The sequence below is a fragment of the Tupaia chinensis genome, unplaced genomic scaffold, assembly GCF_000334495.1.
Source record: "Tupaia chinensis unplaced genomic scaffold, TupChi_1.0 Scaffold000249_1, whole genome shotgun sequence".
Taxonomy (NCBI): Eukaryota; Metazoa; Chordata; class Mammalia; order Scandentia; family Tupaiidae; genus Tupaia; species Tupaia belangeri.
In genome coordinates this window covers 204,762-225,675 of record NW_006159728.1, presented here as the reverse complement: position 1 = coordinate 225,675, position 20,914 = coordinate 204,762, and the positions used below count along the sequence as shown (strand labels likewise).

The 20,914-nt window shown below is 42.3% G+C and overlaps 1 protein-coding gene across 1 annotated transcript in view; it reads right to left on the bottom strand.

Moving 5' to 3' along the window:
• Window positions 1–20,914, bottom strand: part of HECW1 (HECT, C2 and WW domain containing E3 ubiquitin protein ligase 1) — a 321,373-nt gene that overhangs the window by 232,979 nt on the left and 67,480 nt on the right. Inside the window, exons 2-3 of the mRNA XM_006148902.3 lie at window positions 17,254–17,578; window positions 2,374–2,481 (exon numbers count right to left, since the gene is read on the bottom strand). Coding sequence (XP_006148964.1) covers window positions 2,374–2,481; window positions 17,254–17,578 — 433 coding nt within the window. The remainder of the gene's footprint in view (window positions 1–2,373; window positions 2,482–17,253; window positions 17,579–20,914) is intronic.

Sequence of the window (20,914 nt, the reverse complement as noted above, 5' to 3'; positions counted from 1 at the left end):
CGCGAACCGCGGTCGACTACGTGGGAATCCAGCGACATAGCCATTACGCTATCTGCTGGTTCCCGCCAGAAGATTTTTTGCTATCCAAATGTAGAAGGGACATGACTTTATAGGATTTTGCTCTCCAAATGTAGAAGGGACATGACTTTATAGGATATAATAATTTTCTCCGACTTTGAGTTAAGCATACTAAAATTCCAACTCAGAGATTTCCTTTTCCTTAATATTTATTTCCCTGACTCTAGGCCAACCCTTTTTTAATCCATATTGCACAGTGATACCTGATGAAATAATGTAAACCAAATTCTCCTAACATCTGTCCCAAAGCTTCATGGCTCCTCTTTCCTATCTCATCAGCTAAGCCCTTTCTATCCAACCACCTAACTCCAATATAAACTCACCCTCATCCCTCATCTCTATTCCAAAAGGAATTCTCTTTTTGGGAATTATTTTTTTTATTAGGGTTTTGCCATAGAACATATGCACTCACTGGAGAGAGAAAGAGAAGAGAGTGGGAAAGCCAGAAATCACCCCCCTAGGAGATGGCTGTGCCACAACTCCTTCTCCATTCTCTTGGGATTTTGGGCATGCACACACACACATACCCAACATGATTTTCAAGCCACTGGGTCCGGGACTTGAACCATGGCTAGCCATGTGAAAATCCAGGACCTTCACCACCATGCTACCTATTGACCCCTCCTTTAGGCAATTTTATTATGCTTATCTCAAAGTCAAAGGCCAGAAACCACATCTCAAAATCATGTGTCCTCTTCATTCAAATAACATGAAATTTCTTGATTGTTTATTTATTCTGCATGAGCCAACACAAAAAAGAGGTTCCAGTGTCATTGGTGAGAACAGAGACACCATAAACTCATGAAGGGCAAACACCAGGCCTTTCCTCTTCAAATCTATCACCTTTGGAATATAGTAAGTCTTAAAAAATATTTATCAAGTGAATAAAAATGAGGGCAAATGAAAACATAAGCAAAACATGCTAGAGGATATACTTTTTACTGTACCAAAAGTCAGATGACAGTGGATTCCTGGCCATGCATTTTTCCTTCTGAGAACTACTCAGCTGGAAAACAGAGTATTCCATTTTCTCTCAGATATGCTCAGTTGAATGAACGCTCACCGAGAACAGAAAGCAGATGAAGGAATTTGTCCATAAAAGCACTCTCCTACACCCACGTAGAAGGAAAGGTGGTGCGGAACACAGGTAATTGGAGTATTCCTTCAGGAGACAAATATGAAGGCCAGATATGTGCTTCCTCATGCCATGGGAAATGCATCAGTATGGGGACCTATAAAAAAATCCTGCCATAACTCTGAAAGTGACTTATTTTTAAAGACAGAAGAAATTTTTAGAAAAAAAATCTGAATAAGATACACGATAAGTTTACACATGAAGAAATGCCAGTGGATCAGGAATCAAGGGAATAGGCTGGCTGCATTAAACACGTCGTGTCCATGCTGAGCGGTTGTAGCCAGAGACGAAGGTCAGGGCAAACATGGAATCACACCACCATGCTGGGGCCACAGGCAAGGAGGCCCAAGGGCGTGGGTCAAAGACAGAACTGGAAGACAGGATTTGTGTTGAAAAGACGTGGTTGGGACCAGCAGATGTTGTAGTGGTTATGTCGCTGGACTCCCACAAGGTAGACCACGGTTCAAGTCCTGGACCTGGTGGCTTGAAATTCATGCCAGGTGCGTGTGTGTTTGTACCCAAGATCCTGGGAGGAGAATAGAAGAGAAGGGGTTGTGGCATGGCCATTCCCCCTGGGGGTGATTTCTCACTTTCTCTCTCATTGTCTCTTGTTTCTTTCTCCAGCAAGTGCATACACCCGAAGGCAAAAACCTCTAAAGAAAAAGGGGCTGGCAAATGGTTAGGGTGACTGGCTCCCACATGGCTGACCATGTTTCGAATCCCGGACCTGGCAGCTTGCTTTCTCACTTTCCTTCTCTCTCTAGTCAACTTCAAAAATAAACTAAAATAAAATAATGGCAATGAATAAAAGTAAATAAAATAATTAAAAAAAAAAGACACAGACTCAGCTGTGGCGAAATTGGAGACCACTGGGAGAAGCCATGGCGTGAAAGTTAAGGGATGAGTCACAGGATTCACTGTCCATCAACACAAATCAAACTTTCCCTTGGCATGAAAAGAAGGGCCCTCTGGGCTAGTTTGGATGACTATTCTCCAAATGCTCGAGAGCTTGCTACTCACTACTGAAAATATTTTTAGGGACCTCATTAAGTCTACATGGCACATTTCTAAGAAAAGGCAATGCAACAGAGCAAAGAACAAAGCCGTTGAATCTGCTTCGCCTAAGTCTGCCAAGCAACAATAACGGTAAAAATACTCACGTTCCACAAAGTAAGAGCTGGCGTCAATCTTCCAGACGATCTGGCCCCGATGTGAACCATTGACTCCACGGTTCTTATAGTCCAGGAAGTTTTCAGACAGGACCTCATCTATATCCCCAGAAGAAGGAAGCAGAGTAGAGAAACGCATCAGTCAACAGCATATGTAGTGGACAAAAGAAAAAGAACAAAGCTGTCTCCGGCTCAACAGAAGAAACAGCACTGGGAATCAGAATCAGAGAGCTACAGGCGTCCTAAAGCTCCACCAGAATCCCTTTTTAATGCAGGAATACCTTTCCTGTCCCACCACACTCCTGGAAAATGACCACCTAGTTGGTTCTTGAACACCTCCAAAACAAGATAAATAATTACTGCTATATTTATTTCACTTTTAAATAGCTCTTATAGGTGTGAAACATCATGTGTCAGATCTCTCTCCTAAAGCTTTTATGAGCTGATCCCCACTTGACACGGAGGATGTGTCACTTTTTGCAACCTTTGAGATACTGTTCATTGTTCATTTGTTTTCATTTATAAATACATCATATTTATTTTAAAAAGAAGAAGATTAAAATATTCAGGGTCCTGACAGAGGTGCTGCAGTAATGCAGTTCTCTGTGAGGGCGACCTACATAGGGTGGTCCTGGCTTTGCATCTGGAGACCTCCCTGAACATGCCAGATACATTCATGACCTGGGGCTTGTCGAAGCTAGGGGTGGATGGCAGTAGGAAAGATCCAGTTAGGGGCTCTCTCTCTCTGGCTCACTTGATAAAAAGAAAATATACAGTCCTTCCTTCCACTTGGGACCCAGTTCTCATAGACCCCTCCCCATATCATCTCTTCTCCAGCCTGGATGTCATAATTATCAATTTTTTTTAAAGAGGTTTTTGCCTTACGGCATGTGTGCTCACCACAGACAAACAGACAGTGAGAGGGAAAGTGAGGAATCACCCTCTGGTGAGGATGGCCACCTGCAATCCCTTCTTCTCCATTTTCCTCCTAGGATCTTGGGCATGCATGCACACGCACCTGGCATGACTTCAAGTCACTGGACCAGGACTTGAACCACAATTAGCCATGTGGGAGTCCAGAGATGTAACCACTCTGCCATCTGCTGGCCCCATAATTATCTTATATATGGGACTCATACACGACTTATCCATCCTATCTCTTCATCCATCTATTTTTTCATTCACCAGCTAAAATCCAACCAAATGCCAAATGCCAGGGAAGATTGAGGGAACACAGTTTCTTCTAAACTAAACTTACAAACAATTGACACATGGTCTCTCTTATTTCTTTGGAGAGGTTTTTGCTATAGGGCGCGTGCACTCGCCAGGAAGACAGAGAGAGACAGAGAGACAGAAAGTGAGAAATCACCCCCCAGGGGGGATGGCCATGCCACAATCCCTTCTCCTCCATTCTCCTCTCGGGACCTGGGCACGCACGCACACGCGCCTGGTGTGAGTTTAAGCCACCGAGTCCGGGACCTGAACCACGATTGATTACATAGGAGTCCAGCAACATAGCCACTACACCAACTGCTGGTCCTGACACACGTTCTCTTTTAAGTAAAGCCTACAAACAATTGAGAAGATGATCTTAAACACTAAGTGAAGATATGAATGCATTATTGTCATTTGTGATAAAAGATATGAAGGAAAAGGACAAGGAGGGAGGCTAGCAGATGCCCTGAGGGATGAGAAGAGCCTCGTGGGCGCAGAGCAAGGAGGAGTGTGAGGGGCTGGGTAAGCGCTCCATGTGGAGTCCGAAGTCTGAGCAAGGGGAAAGCCTTTTGCTCGGACACTGAGAGGAGCGAGTGGTGACTGTGTGCTTTCAGCTCCAGTGGGTCCTCTGCCCATCACACTGCAATTCACTGCGTTTTAAACTTTAAAGCCAATGCCCAGAGACGAATATGGGAAGAAGACAAATCTGATAAAACCAAATTGTTCCCTTCTCGGTTCTAGAACCCACACTTTCAGTGCAGACTAAGACAAGGATTTGAGTTTTACCTTGAGCTTACGAGGCCTTTGTAGTGTTCACATCATCAGCAAAGAATCCGAGCCAGCTAGATGGGAGGCCCCGGGGAGAGAGTCACGTTTTGAGAGTCCTGTTCCACCTCAGAGGCTGGGGATACAGCCTGGACGAGGGCTCTCGAGGGCAGACAAGGCCCTAGCTCCTCAGAGGGGCGTACAGGTCAGGAGTGTACTTTCCACCCTGAGGTACCCTGCCGTTCACACCCTACACCTGCCTGAGAAAACAGGTAGTGATGACGTGTGGAAAGGCTGAGCTGGAAGACAAAGGAACCAACTTGAAGTCTTTTTTGCCATGGACCTGTAATGTCATTTCTGTAGCCTCAGGTTCCTCATCTGCAAAAGGGGAGGAAGGATCACTTTGACCTCCAAGGAAAGAGTAAGTGGGATAGCTGGTAAATGCCCTTGCTGGTAATTTTCAGCTGCTCCATCTTTGGCGAAGACTGGACAGAACAACACTGCCTCTGTCTCAGCAACGGCAAGAACTGTTTTGTATCTTTTGGAAAATCACTTCTTTGCAAAATCTGCCTGTCTTTATGTTCACAGTGTGTGCTCACAGCCCTGTTTGGGTTACTAAGATGATTGCATAATACGTCTTTTACAGTAATTGCCTCATTTCTGCAAATAGGCATAATATTTTCCCAGCTCCCTGGGTCTTTAGTACAAATATAACGAGTCTCACACCTAGGTAGAAATTTGGCTCATGATGGAAATTCTCCAAGGGGTGGTATTTACCTGCTTTTATCTGTTCTGTTCACCAGAATATAGTCATGGTCAGGTACTCATTTACAATAACACCGAGAGGGGATGCACTTTCATGCATTAGGTAATACAGACAGAGTACTTTGCCCCATTTCAGGCATTGTGCTAAACCCTGGGGACGCACTGGTTAAGAAGACATGCCTGTATTTCTAATATATTTGAAAATTTATTCAAGAAAACAGGTGATTTCATTAGAATACAGCAAGTATAAGAATGGTTACATCCCAAGGAGCACAAATGAGAAAAGGGTGGGGATGGGTGTATGGGGAGAATCCAGAAAGGCTGATGAAACGGAAAAACAATGCATGTTGTATAGAGAAAATTATATTTTTCAATGTATGATTAAACACAACACTTCTTTTTGACAGGTTTTATCTATAGGACACATGCACTCGACAGAGAGACAGAGAGACTGAAAGCGATAAATCACAGCAGCCCCGCCCTCCTTCCCCGTCCCCAGAGGGGATGGTCACACTGCAATTCCTTCTCCTCTATTCTCCTCTCGGGATCTTGGGCATGCACGCACACATGCCTGCCGTGAGTTTTAAGCCACTGAGTCCAGGACTCGAACTGTGATCGACTATGTGGGAGTCCAGCGATGTAACCATTTAGCCATCTGCTGGTCCCACAACACATTTTTAAGGCATTGGAAATTGACCCTGATAAGTATCTCCTTTCTTCTCACTAATATTAACACTTAATAACAAGTATCACACAAATGGAATAATCTGTGTTCTTGCCTGGGCCATTCGTACTTAGAGATCAATGCTTTACTCCCCCCAAATTCACCAAACATTGGAAAAGATACTAATCTTTGCTCAGGAGTCTAGAGTGTTGGCAGGGTTAGCTGCAGTAAAATGGAATCAATCTACACACTTCATAGAGAAAGGGATTTAATTTAATTCAGTCCTGGAGACACAAACTCTAGGTTGGGGCTCTGGACACGGCCCCTGGAATAATGCTACCTAACGGGCTCCTCCCCAGGACTGCTGCCCTTGTCTCACTCAGAAAGGCCACCCTAGACCCTGCTGAGCCTAACAACTCCATCCAGTAGCTGCAACCAGACAGGAGGAGGCCGCTGTCAAGAGAGTGACCAGCCAATGGCAAGCAGAAGAGGTTACTGCCACCTCTACATCACTGCCTGCTGATGCCCGTGACACTAGAGAGGGGGAGCCAGGGTGCTATATAGAAAAGTTCACTTTCTCAAGGCCTCATTAGCAGCAGCCACATGCCAAAAAACAGGACGATCCCTGTGTTTCCCTCTGCCCTCTCACTCTTGCACAGGTGCAGGACCGAGTTCACATCCACAGTGGTTGCACAGGAATCTGAAAAATGCAATTTCTAGCAGACCAGATTCTGCACTAGAGGAGGCACTTGAAGGAGAAGAGGACAGGAATGGAAGCTGTGGACCAACCCAAGTTCTGCACCACAGTGATGGAGGTCAGCCTGTGGATTCCCTACCCGAAGGCTCTTTTTTCTGCATTAGGTCATGGCAGAAGGCTCTTTGTGGAGTAATATTAACAGCTCTGTTGAGGCAGGGGTGTTACATCTACTGTAACTATGTGATCTGAGGCAGCTTAACTAACCCTTCTATCTTTTAACAGACTTCAAAATGGGGATATCAGTACCTACCTCCACATTTTGTTATGAGAATTAAATAAGTTCATACAAGGAGTGGTCTTAGAATGCTATCAGATATCTAACAGGTAACTACTTCTGCTTAAAGTCTGAGCTAAAAGCAAAACCCCATGATACTTGATGTGTAAAACCATTAATAATAACTTGAAATGTCAGCTCACATCAGTAGTATTTAAAATTTTGTCATTATATTTTGTGCAGAACACATAAAGATGAATTAAGTTCCTCAAAAACCATTATGTTTGCTGGATGATACTTATATGTATGTAGAATCCTAGCTCCTACTCCTTTTTTCTTTTTTTTTTTTGAGAGGTTTTTGCTATAGGGCGCGTGAGCTCACCAGACAGAGAGACAGAGAGAGACACAGAGAGACAGAAAGCAAGAAATCCCTCCCTGGGGGGGGATGGCCATGCCGCAATCCCTTCTCCTCCATTCTCCTCTCGGGATCTTGGGCATGCACGCCCACGCATCCGGCGTGAGTTTTAAGCCACCGGGTCCGGGATGTGAACCGCAGTCGACTATGTGGGAGTCCAGCGACCTAGCCATTATGCTAACTGCTGGTTCCCTTAAGTGTTTTTTTTTTTTTTAGATTTTTTCCATAAGGCATGTATGCTCACTTCAGATAGAGAGACAGTGAGAGGGAAAGTAAAAATCATCTCCCAGAGGATGGCTCCACACCATCCCTTCTCCACCATTTTCCTCTTGGGATTCTGGGCACACAGGCACATGTGCCTGGCCTAATTTTCAAGCCACTGAGTCTGGGACTCAAACCAAGATAAGCCTTATGAGAGTCTAGCTCCTTTATCACCACACCACGTGCAGCCTCTTAATTTTAATTTTAGTCAGAAAGTTCTAGTGAAGCTTACAGAAACAAATATACCTAAGAAACAATGAATGTGTTTTCTCTTGTTTTGTCTTCAAAATAAAAACTATAGCTGTGGTCTCTACTACTTAATCTATAACAGAAGAGTGAACAACAAAAATACTAGTGTTTGTAAGAGCAGAATGGGCCAGTGAACCCCAAATCAATTAAAATGGAGAATCAATCCATTACCCAAATCTCCTAAGGCTTGGGTAGTGGATCGATTATGGCTTTCATTTTCAGAGTAACTCATACCTCCTGATAACCAAATCCTAGAAAAATCTCCAAGGATTCTCCCACTATAACTGAACAATGATTTTACTAGATAGTGGGGCAGGAAATATGGGAGAAATCTATTGCCTTCTATACATACTATTAAGCCAATGAGGTAGAAGCTCTGTTCTCTTGTACTGGGAAGAAACTCCAAGGATAAAATGACAGGGAGGTCCTAAAAATAAATGACACTTTCTCTTATTTCATGATTTTTTTTTTCATATTGTTTCTTTGGACACTAAGATTCTGCTTATGCTGATTTTTTTTTCTTTTTTCTTTTTTTTTTGAGAGGGATTTTTGCTATGAGGCACGTGCAGTCCCTGGACAGAGAGACAGAGAAAGAAAGTGAGAAATCACTCCCCAGGGGGGATGGCCACACCACAATCCCTTCTCCTCCGTTCTCCTCTCAGGATCTTGGGCACGCACTCACATGTGCCCGGTGTCAGTTTTAGGCTGCCGAGTCTGGGACTTAAACTGTGGCCGACTACGTGGGAGTCCAGCAAAGTAACCATTATGCCATCTGCTGGTCCCTGCTTATGCTTTAACTAAGAAATGCAGCTTTAGCATTTCTGTACTCTAATAGGGTAAATGACGTAAAGGAAAAACTTAGTTCTTCAAGTGTCGAAGTCCATAAAGAGGCATTCTGGAAGTTTCTGTGTGCAGGTGTCTAGCAAGGAAGTCAACTTTAGTTTTTGTATTAAATCTTAGGGCTCTGCACATTTAATGTTCCTTAAGTACAGAGGTTGAGTTTCTATACTTAATCTGTATAATTTCTCATAAAGCATAGTGCACAGTTTCCCAAACTGCAATAAATATTGGAAAATAAATTACATATTGCCCAAGAAAGTATAGGAAATGCTAGGTTAAGCGAAATAAAGTGGCCTGGTCTACTCCAGTTTCTCAAACTTCTAATATACACTTTACGTCTCTTAAGAGTGGGGCAATGGAGGGAGAAATTTCTGTCCTTATTTCACCATGGAACTCTTTCTCCATGGAGCATTAACTAATGTGTAGGATCTAGTCTTTAATACCTATTGTACCATGTGAGTTCTGGTAAAAACTTCCCAGAGCTGGCAAGAAATAAGATAGAAAATATACAACAGAAGGGTAAAGAATACAGAAGATAAAAAAGTGCCCACATCTGAAAAATTTAAGTCCTGGAAGACCAAAGGAATATGAAAGCAAGCTGTCTCAACCGCTAGTCCAATGGAAGGAGTGAGAGTGATAAGATTAAGAAATCAACAGTGGCAAATAAATATGAGCATGGTCCAGGATTTACAGCCTTTGCATTACTGTTCTCACGGCCTGAAAAAACATTGGTTATGATGAAGCTGTTTTGTACCATATTTACCGGTATCCATGCTCTCTAACCAGGAGATGCCAGTCGCAACTCCTACATCACAATCAAAAATGCCAGGATCAGCAGATGGCTTAATGGTTATGTTGCTGGACACCCACGTAGTCAACCGCAGTTCGAGTTCCGAACCCGGTGGCTTAAAAATCACACTGAGTGCATGTGCGTGCATGCCCCAAATCCCAAGAGGACAGTGAAGGAGAAAGGATTATAGTGTGGCCAACCCCCATGTGAGGTGACTTCTCGTTTTCTATCTCTGTCTTTACAGCAAAAACATTTTTTTAAAAAGAAGAAATATTCTTAAACATTTTTTTTAAAAGAAGAAAAATGCCTTCAGACATTGCCAAATGTTCCCTGAGGACAAAGTCACTTTTGGTTGAGAGCCCACTGGTCTATTATTAAAAGCAATCACCATAAGAATCGTAAGATAACACATAACTTAGATCGAAAAATCCAATGGAGGCTAGGAAAATAATAATGAAAATAAATGCATTAAATAAAGAATGTGAAGAAAGGTAGCAAAAGTAAGTCTAAATACAGTAGTTAGTACAGGGTGAACATTCCTAATATCCAAACCTAAAATCATGCTCTCTAACCAGGAGATGCCAGTCGCAACTCCTACATCACAATCAAAAATGCCAGGATCAGCAGATGGCTTAATGGTTATGTTGCTGGACACCCACGTAGTCAACCGCAGTTCGAGTTCCGAACCCGGTGGCTTAAAAATCACACTGAGTGCATGTGCGTGCATGCCCCAAATCCCAAGAGGACAGTGAAGGAGAAAGGATTATAGTGTGGCCAACCCCCATGTGAGGTGACTTCTCGTTTTCTATCTCTGTCTTTACAGCAAAAACATTTTTTTAAAAAGAAGAAATATTCTTAAACATTTTTTTTAAAAGAAGAAAAATGCCTTCAGACATTGCCAAATGTTCCCTGAGGACAAAGTCACTTTTGGTTGAGAGCCCACTGGTCTATTATTAAAAGCAATCACCATAAGAATCGTAAGATAACACATAACTTAGATCGAAAAATCCAATGGAGGCTAGGAAAATAATAATGAAAATAAATGCATTAAATAAAGAATGTGAAGAAAGGTAGCAAAAGTAAGTCTAAATACAGTAGTTAGTACAGGGTGAACATTCCTAATATCCAAACCTAAAATTCTCCAAATCGAACACTTTTGAGTGCCAACATGAGGCCATACATGTAAAATTCCACACCTGACTTCATGTTACTGGTCTCAGTCAAAACAAAATATTGTATAAAATTACATTCAGGAGATTTGTGGAAGGTTACATATATGAAACATAACTGAATTTTGTGTTCAGACTTGGGTCTCATTTGCAAGATATCTTATTATGTATATTCAAATATTCCAAAATCTGAAAAAAAAAAAAGAAATTCTAAACACTTTTGGACAGAAACATTCAGGATAGGGGACACTTGGCCTGTACAGTAACTGGAAACACAGTTGATCCCTGAATAACATTAATTTGAACTGCACGGGTCCACTGACACATGCATTTTTTAAAAAAATAAGTACCATAAATGTATTTTCTCTTTCTTATGAGTTTAATAACATTTTCTTTTCTCTAGTTCCCTTTATTGTAACAACACAGTACATAATACCGATGACATACAGAATATTTGCTAAGTTACCATTGATGTTATCTACTAGGCTTCCATAAAAGTAACTTTTGAGCAGTTAAGTTGTGGGGCAGTCAAGAGTTATCGGGGTCAGCAGTTGGTGTAATGGCTATGTCGCTGGACTCCCACGTAGTTGACTGCGGTTCGCGTCCCGGACCCAGTGGCTTAAAACTCAAGCTGGGCATGTGTGCGTACGTGCCCAAGATCCTGAGAGGAGAATGGAGGAGAAGGGATTGAGGCATGGCCATACCCCCTGGGGGGTGATTTCTCGCTTTCTGTCGAAATTCTAAACACTTTTGGACACAAACATTCAGGATAGGGGACACTTGGCCTGTACAGTAACTGGAAACACAGTTGATCCCTGAATAACATTAATTTGAACTGCACGGGTCCACTGACACATGCATTTTTTAAAAAAATAAGTACCATAAATGTATTTTCTCTTTCTTATGAGTTTAATAACATTTTCTTTTCTCTAGTTCCCTTTATTGTAACAACACAGTACATAATACCGATGACATACAGAATATTTGCTAAGTTACCATTGATGTTATCTACTAGGCTTCCATAAAAGTAACTTTTGAGCAGTTAAGTTGTGGGGCAGTCAAGAGTTATCGGGGTCAGCAGTTGGTGTAATGGCTATGTCGCTGGACTCCCACGTAGTCGACTGCGGTTCGCGTCCCGGACCCAGTGGCTTAAAACTCAAGCTGGGCATGTGTGCGTACGTGCCCAAGATCCTGAGAGGAGAATGGAGGAGAAGGGATTGAGGCATGGCCATACCCCCTGGGGGGTGATTTCTCGCTTTCTGTCTCTCTGTCTCTCTCTGTCTGTCTGGTGAGCGCATGTGCCCTATAGCAAAAACCTCTCCAAATAATAATAATAATATTCATTCATTTCATAGATTTCTGAGTGTCCAGGATGTTGGTGCCCCTAACTCCCACACGGAGATTTTCCTATCAGAATAAAAAGGCGTATGTGAAGAGCAACCATTTAAAAAGACAGAGAAAAATTGGAAATAAATGGGGCAGAAAGGTAGACCAGGTAAATATGAAGCAGAAGAAAATTGAGATGCAACAATCTCCATTGTTACAAAATAATAGAATTCAAGGCAAAAGGTAGCATAAGGGACAGAGATTTATAATAAAAACTTTATGGTAATAAATCATAAAGGGAAGAGTTATAAACAACATAAACATATACATGTCTAAGAAACAGCATCAGCATCTACAAAGCATGTAATTTGCAGAAGTGAAAATAGACATGGATTAATTGAACGTTCTTTGCTAGAAATATTTTTTAATAATTATTTATTTTATTTATTCATTCATTCATTTTTTAATTTGACCAGAGAGAGACAGGGTGACAGTGAGAGAGAGAGGAAGTGAGAAAGCAAGCCACCAGATTCAGGACTTGAACCCTGGTCGGCCATGTGGGAGTGTCCAGCGCCTTAACCACCACACCACCTGCTGGGCCCCTGCTAGAAATTTTTAACACACCCCACTGAAAGAAAAATGGAAGAACAAAGAGACAAAGAAAATTGGAATATATAACACACGAGTAATACGATAAAATTGACTTTATATAACCACAGGTACTTTTACGAATTCCACACACATAGAGGCAATCCTCGTTTCATGCAGTGCAGTGTTAACTGGCACTTCAACATATAAGAATGTGTCCTTGGGACCAGCAGGTGGTGCAAGGGTTATGTTGCTGGACTCCCATGTAGTTGACTGTGGTTTGAGTCCTGGACCCAGTGACTTAAAACTCATGCCGGGCATGTGTGCATGTGCGTGCGTACCCAAGATCCCGAGAGGAGAATGGAGGAGAAGGGATTGCGACATGGCCATCTCCCCGTGGGGTGATTTCTTGTTTTCTGTCTCTGTCTCTCCAGTGAATGCATTGTTCCCTATAGAAAAAAATCTCTCTTAAAAAAAATTGTGTCTTTATTTTGCAGGTTCTATGGCAACTTACCACCATTACCTCAGTTGCCACGGAACTGTGCTAAGTGAGGACGTGGTTTCAGTGGGTGTAATTTCAGGGAACACAGTGCTATACACACATATTGAGCAGGTACAAGTCACAGAAGAAGCCTCAAACAATTTCAGAGAATCAGTTTGATGCACACCATAATCTATAACCTCTCATAGGAAGGCATGGAAGAAAAGACAGGTCCCCAGGCCCCAGTGTATGGGGGTACATCAAAGATGCATTTCTAGAGAATTTTTCAGTTTAATTTTGCTCTGAGTTATCACCTCTTGCTTTGCTGAATTTGGAATGTACAAATGTAATTTGGTTTCATTATGTTTTGAATTACTGGGCAAATTCTATCATGATATTGGGATAGCGTGGTATAATAATGAATATGATTATTCAAATTATAAAAGACTAAGAAAGCTAGTTTTGCAGGGTCTGAGTATATTATACTTACTTTACCAACTCAATTAGCGTTTCATAATTTTAATAGAACACTTATTTCATATTTGAGCAGTTTCAATTGGGGCTGATTCCAACAAAGTGAAAGAAATGACTATTTAAAAAATCGATAATCTCATAAAATATTTAAAAATATTTGATTTTCAAAAAATTTTGAAATGATGGGGCCAGCAGGTGGTGTAATGGCTATGTCGCTGGACTCCCATGTAGTCGACTGTGGTTCAAGTCCCAGACCTGGTGGCTTAAACTCACACTGGGCATGTGTGCATGTGTGCCCAAGATCTCGAGAGGAAAATGGAGAAGAAGGGATTGCGGTGTGGCCATCCCCCTTGGGAGTGATTTTTCACTTTCTGTCTCTCTGTCTCTCTCTGTCTTTCTGGCGAGTGCATGCACCCTATAGCAAAACCTCTCAAAAAAAAAAAATATATATATATATATAGAAATGAACTAACACCAAATAGTGTATGGATACTTTCTCATTAATTTAGCATTCTAATGATTAGAGTTGTCAATTGTATCCATCAAATTATGTATCCTATCTGAATTATATAATTAGTGAATAATCCCTGGACATTGCTGAATCTTCAGCCCCAGGAATAGAACTAACACCTTTTTTTTTTTTTTTTTTTTTTTTGCCAAAGCCAAGTTGGCAGTAGTAAATGATAAAACTATTTACTGGAAATACTGACTTCTAACAAACCTGCCTCTATGTACTTCTTTTTGGTCAAATTATAAGTGCTCAGTCACCAACTTTTAAAAATCACTCCCTGGGTCTCTAGTGGTTTGGTCAGGAGCCTTTGTTTGCAATGTGCAATGAAAACAACTCAGTGCACATCTAAGGACTAAGTTTAGGTTGCATGCAGCCTGGAAAATAGGGTCATTTGCCATCATACATATAGAGAACACAACTCCTTGACAAGGTACATCAAGAAATGATGAATTCCCTGCCCAGCAGTGAACAGCCATTATCACATCAGTTCCTCTCACTGAGCCTGAGAATGACGCTCCATGTTGTCTCTGTTTTGGAAATAAGGAACCTGAAACTCAGATGACAGAACTGGGCGAGACCACATGCATTTGGCCAGTGACAGAGCCTGATCCTAAACCAGGTCTATCTGTCTCCGGAACCACAAGTTCTTTCCCCATTCTATGTGGCTAGGAGAGAATGGTTTATTGCTCAGCATGTCACAAACCACTTCATACATGAGGGAAACCCAAGTCCTTTCACTTCGTAATAACAGTAACACGAATGTCATTGTCCCACTGCCGGGTTCCTGTGGCCCTGGCTGATAACAGCGGCAGTGACTTGGTGAGCACAAAAGCACCTTCCACATCTAGATTTCTTCATCCTTTATGGCAGAAGAAAGCCATGTTTGCCTAGAGAGCTTCGAGGACATGGGACTCTGATGTATTACAAACCTAGGCTCACTTGGATGTCCAGACAGCCCGTGATGTGGAGGGCACCAGAATACCCACATGGTCCCATGGTCGCCATAAGTCTGCCACCAGGGGAGGCAGCCGTGTGGCTATGAGAGCCACTGAACTGGCATTTCCTTGTTTGTGAAATGACAGATTAGTAAAGATCGCCCCCTCTAAATTTCTATGCCTAGATCCGCAATTTGATCTTTGGCAAGGCTCTATAAATCTGGAAGATAAGTTGCTAAGGACTTAACAAATTGCGAGTTTTTAAGATTCACAGATAATTTTGGATTTGGAAATTATTTTGGAAACACTATGCCATTGGACGCATCGGCATTTTGCATTAAATCGCTTCACAGTTATATATGTGTAGCTACTACGAGAATAACAAACTGTCAATTAAGATTCTAAAACGATGTGCTGCAGTTGCTTTTGTCTCAGTCAAAATGTCATGTTAACACCAGATCTTATTCATTCACAGAGTTCCATGGTGCGTGGTAACGCTGACCACCCCCTCCTTCTTCCAGCACTCTCTTGTCTTCATGATGCAGTGCCTAGCCTGCCTACCTCCTCACCACCTGCTCCATCTTCTTTTTGAGTTCCTCCTCTGCCCCTATCTCTGTCGATGACTTTCTGGTGCTTTCTTTCTTTACACAGTCCATGAGTAACACCCCAGGGCTCAGTGACCCCAATCTACAGTCTTATGTTGGGCTTCAGGTCTGCCCATCTGTTCACCATGGGTGAATGTCCCTGTGGTGTCCACACTGAAATCATTTCCTTCTCCCCAAACACCCTGCCCTTCCATTTGTTCCCTAACTCAGGAAATGGCACCAACACTGACCAGCCATGGGAAGGTAAAGAGTTGATTCATAACTAGATCTGGGGCCAGAAGACGAATTGCCTCAAGTGCTAAACAAGTAGCATTCATAATTAAAACGAGAGTGGGTGAGAGGGGGACGGAGACAAAACTGAAGATTGGGGCCAGTCTAAAGGGCGCAGCAGATGCTTAACTCCAGCTAACCAGAGCCCAATAAATCACAGGCTCGGTTTGCCAATATGGTCTTTTGTGAAAGAAGCTCAAAACTTAGGCTTCAACATGAAACATCTACATTTTAAAAATGTTAACAATGAATTAAATTTAAAACAGAACAATGTGAATTAAAGTATGCTTGGTGGGCTACTATCTTGCTATCTGTGTCCTAGAAGGAATGGTATTTACTTTCATTCAAGAAATAGTTTTAAACAAATTAAAAATTTAGCTGGAAGTCCACTTTAGTTAGTAATTACTATTTGAATAAAATTTCAAAAATTACGTTTCTTCTTCTTTCCAATAATGTGTGTATTGTAAATACATTAATCAAGTTAATGGCAAACCTTCTAGAGGGGCCAAAAATATTTCCTTGACAGCAAGTTAGTTATATAATACTCCTTTATTTATATTTTGAAAAGTTTATTCCTTCCCAGGTGAAGGTAGTGGGGAGAGAGAAACAGGCACTCCCAAAATAATCTTCACATCATCATCCACCCCCCGGCTTCAAGCAGTCCAGGTCATGGACATGCACACATGCACCTGTGGGCACAACCCAGGACCTTCCCATGTGAGTGTAGTTGTGTTGCCACTGCACGACCGTCTGGCCCCTCCCCTTTATTTTATCAGAGAAACAGCCTGAGTTGTAAACAACTGAAAACAACCATTGCTTCCTGTGGCTGATGGTGTTAACTCTAGTGTCGTGTACCTAAATGTGTAAATAGAGCATTGCATAATTCGGTTTGTTTGTAGACTTGGGAAAGTTCACATAGAAAGATCTACTAAACCTTCAGCTTTGGGATGTTCATAATTTTGAATGACGCTTTATCTAAAGTAAAGCAAGTCAATTTTCTCCAACATCACAGTCGCATGTATAATCCCATCATGGCTTTGGAACACCAGTCAGTAAGTGTGTTAAAAGAGCTGGTGAAGAGATGCTGCTGCAGATACAAGTGAAATGACCTTCACGCAACTGCATACAAAGGTTGGTGGATGGCGTTACTTTGGTTTTATAAACAAGTGGATTTAAAATCACGCTTTTGATATTCACTTATGCCTAAGTAAAAGAGCCTCTGTAGTCACAAATGGTAATGACGTTTGTGCTTAATCACAGCTCACCTCACTATATCATGATGTTCTTGGCTGAATAGAGTTCCAAGAGAGGCCTTATTGTGCAGTCTGCATGAAAGGAAGCTAAGGCACATGGGTCTTTGTTGTGTTAGAATCTAGTGTACAGCATGATCAATTGCACATTTTAATTGTTTATGTCTAACTAAATATATAGAATTTGTTAAAACATCAAAGCATTATAAAAGCAAGTTATGAATAATATCCTTGTTGGACAACCAGATCCCATGTATAAGACAATGATGTTGGTGGCGCACTGGGTATGTCAGTGGCACAGCTGGGGAGGGTTGATATTCTACTCACCGATGAGGTACATGCCAATCCAGTCTCCTGCGTCCACTTCCTCCTTTATGTCCCAGTGGATCACCAGATCTTGCGAGTGCCCTATGGAGTAGTAGGAGCTGCTGACCATGAGCGTGGAGCGGCTGTCTGAGGTGACCAGGTCCGTGTCACTAGTGGAGCGGGGAATGGTCACGCCGTCGTGAGGGCCGTTCCTGACGTCCATGTTGTGGAACTGATCAGGGTTGTAGCTGTAGCGGAGTGGCTCCTTGCAACGGCGTCGGCTCTGGGAGTTTCTAGATGGAGATGCCATGGCGGCCAGGCCTAAAAACCTGTTCTGGTACAGATTCTGTGGGAGCAAAGAGACGGTGAGCAGAGTCAGGACACACCGGCAACTCCATCACTGCCTTCCCAGGAAACAAGAGATGTGCTGGGAGAAACGAGCTGTGAGCCAGCTGCCCTCCTAGGCAGATTTGCAACACAACATAGAGCATCTTCCCGTGACAAAGGCTGCAGCTCTGGGTTCACACAGGGACAGCAAGAACGAAAATACACCCGCACAAAGGCACTCCCCGTTAACATGCTCTGCTGGAGTCTCTGCCCCTCCCAGTTCCCTCTAACCTACTTGAGACTAGAAGGCCTGGAACGTGTGCAGAATGGTCCTGAATATTTGCCTCCAAACAAAGTGCCATCTTTGAGTTCTCCAGCATCAATTCAATTGGATCCAATTTTATTCTTTTTTAGAGTAAATGATGATTATCATCATTGAATGGTTTAGTCATCCTTGCAGCAGTCAAGTTCCTCCATTCAGCACAGAATTAGAGGTGGTCCCTGCTGGGCAAGTGGCCATTTCTTCCCCAGTGACAGTGCTTTTACTCTAGAGAATGTCTCCAGGCTGTCTGAAATATTGACTAAGGCTTTTAGACAACCTAGTCAACTTCTTCAAATACCACAGTTTTCGATAAGCCTACTCTCAGAAACCGCGTCTACCCCAGAATCAATGTTATTGTAGAAACCATTGCATTGATGAGAAAAATGCATTGTTTTGTTGTTTACAACATTGAACACTTAAAATGAACTGAGCCGATGTGGAGCCATAACTTGTTTTGAGTATAGACAACTGTGAAAACATGGAAGGAAGGGCATATAGAACTCATTTTAGGAATCTGTCTTCAAAACAAAGAAGGGTGATTCTGACTTCATCAAAGTATACTAAAATAGGGATTTTAATTTAGATGTTGGGGGCTCCTGACCCTAAAAGTGCATGGTCTTCTACCACTAATAATAATCTTGTTTCCAAGAAGAGAAAATAAAGCCTAAAAACATGCTGAATCATGCAGGTTAGACCCCAGAAACTATTATTATACACATCAGTCAAATACAAGTTATTGACTTTTTGTTTTCCAGCTATGAGGGTCAGACTCAAGCATAGACCACTGCAAATGATGTACATCCGTGCAGTAACAATGTAGGACTGCAGTTTTCCCATCTTCCAAGATCACGACACTCAGACAAAATCCATTAACCTGATAGAATGTAGTGTGGACCTTCCAAGACTTGGGCCTTAAGGATCATATGGCAGGCCTTTTCATTCCTTATTTGTGTCTCTTGTTAAGGATTCCTTAGCCCTACCTAGAAACTTCAGGATTATCATAGGCAGAAATGCCAGACTCTAGAAAGCATCTCATCACACTATGGGGATGTATGCTCGATTTTTTTGGAAAAAGAAAAAAAAAAAAACCCAAAAAAAACTGTTGTCACTACCACTTCACTGTGAGGCAGGGGAAGTGCTGAGTCCAAAGACCATGAACCATCAAAGAGCATCTTAGTAAACTGACAACCCTCCAGGGGCTTTGTCCAGAGACCTTTGTAAAGTCTCCAAAATAAAAAGGCTCTTGTGAGGTGAGAACAGAAAGTCTTCATCTCATGCATACTTTATGTGGGTTAGCAACATCTCAGTATTAGGGAGATTAAAACTACGTGAAATTAAATAGTTAGGTGTGTAAGTATGAGTTAGACCCACCCAGGATAGAAACTATTATTAGTACAACACTAACAGTATATACTATTACTAGTATGCTATTAATAGCATAGCACCTACTGGCCTTCCAGTTTCTCTCAACAGGTGAATTGTTCTGAACACAGCTTCCTCAATGAGTTGCTGTCAGCAGTTAATGACTCAGTGCACGCCAAGTTCTTAGCTGTCACTACCACTTCACTGTGAGGCAGGGGAAGTGCTGAGTCCAAAGACCATGAACCATCAAAGAGCATCTTAGTAAACTGACAACCCTCCAGGGGCTTTGTCCAGAGACCTTTGTAAAGTCTCCAAAATAAAAAGGCTCTTGTGAGGTGAGAACAGAAAGTCTTCATCTCATGCATACTTTATGTGGGTTAGCAACATCTCAGTATTAGGGAGATTAAAACTACGTGAAATTAAATAGTTAGGTGTGTAAGTATGAGTTAGACCCACCCAGGATAGAAACTATTATTAGTACAACACTAACAGTATATACTATTACTAGTATGCTATTAATAGCATAGCACCTACTGGCCTTCCAGTTTCTCTCAACAGGTGAATTGTTCTGAACACAGCTTCCTCAATGAGTTGCTGTCAGCAGTTAATGACTCAGTGCACGCCAAGTTCTTAGCATGTTAAGTGCTCAATAAATAGAACTCTGCCAGTCAATACTACTGATAATGCTTTCGGAATGAAGTTTAGCTGAAGTGTGGGTCCTGGGAAGTTGGCCCTTGGTGCCTTGGCCAAGTGTCCCTGTGGTCCTCCCAGAGTCCTCACACTTGTACTCACTCTGTATAGAACCTACAAGTCACTTCTAGTCATGACTCTCCAGGTGTCCTCACAAAATCAAGACCATGTGTCTGACAGTCTGTGTAAAGGTGCTCCATAAACCAGTCTTCTGGGCAGGGGCTCCCTTTACTGTTAAGGCATGACTGAGTAGGAGTTTTGTGCGGTGATGTTGAGAAAGCTGAGAGAAAGATTTCTATCCATTTGGTTTCAAACTTCCAAAAGATAATAGAGAGTTTCTCTTCTGTTGAAGACAACAGTTCCACCGCTGTGTTTTCATCAGAATTCCCTGGAAACCAGGCCGTGTTTCTGAAACTGTCAAATCACACCTGTGATCACTGTCTGCATGGTGAGAACACAGGTACAGAAGGAAAGGCTAGCTGAGGAAGAGTTTCATTTTTCTTTTCTTTTTTCTTTCTTTCTTTCTTTTTTAAGAGAGATTTTCGCTATAGGGCACATGCTCTCACCAGAGAGAGAGAAAGCAAGAAATCACCCCCTGGGGGGATGGCCACACTGCAATCCCTTCTCCTCCAGTCTCCTCTTGGGATTTTGGGCACATACACACATGCACATGCACCTGGAGTGAATTTCAGGCCACCGGATCTGGGACTTGAACTGTGGTTAGCCATGTGGGAGCTCAGTGATGTACCCACTATGCCCTCTGCTGGTCCTCCAAGGAAGATGTTTTTCAGTAGTTACTAGATTGGAATAATGATATTTGCCTGGAATAAGAAGGGCAACCTCAAAGCTGTTCCTTGAAGCTTAAACCCTCCTATCCACTGTGTCTTTGCATACCTCCTCCCCACTCACACTGGCAGGCAGGATTCCCACCTCTGCCTCAGGATCATGCTCCAGCACCAAGTCTGCCGAAAGCTTTTCTTG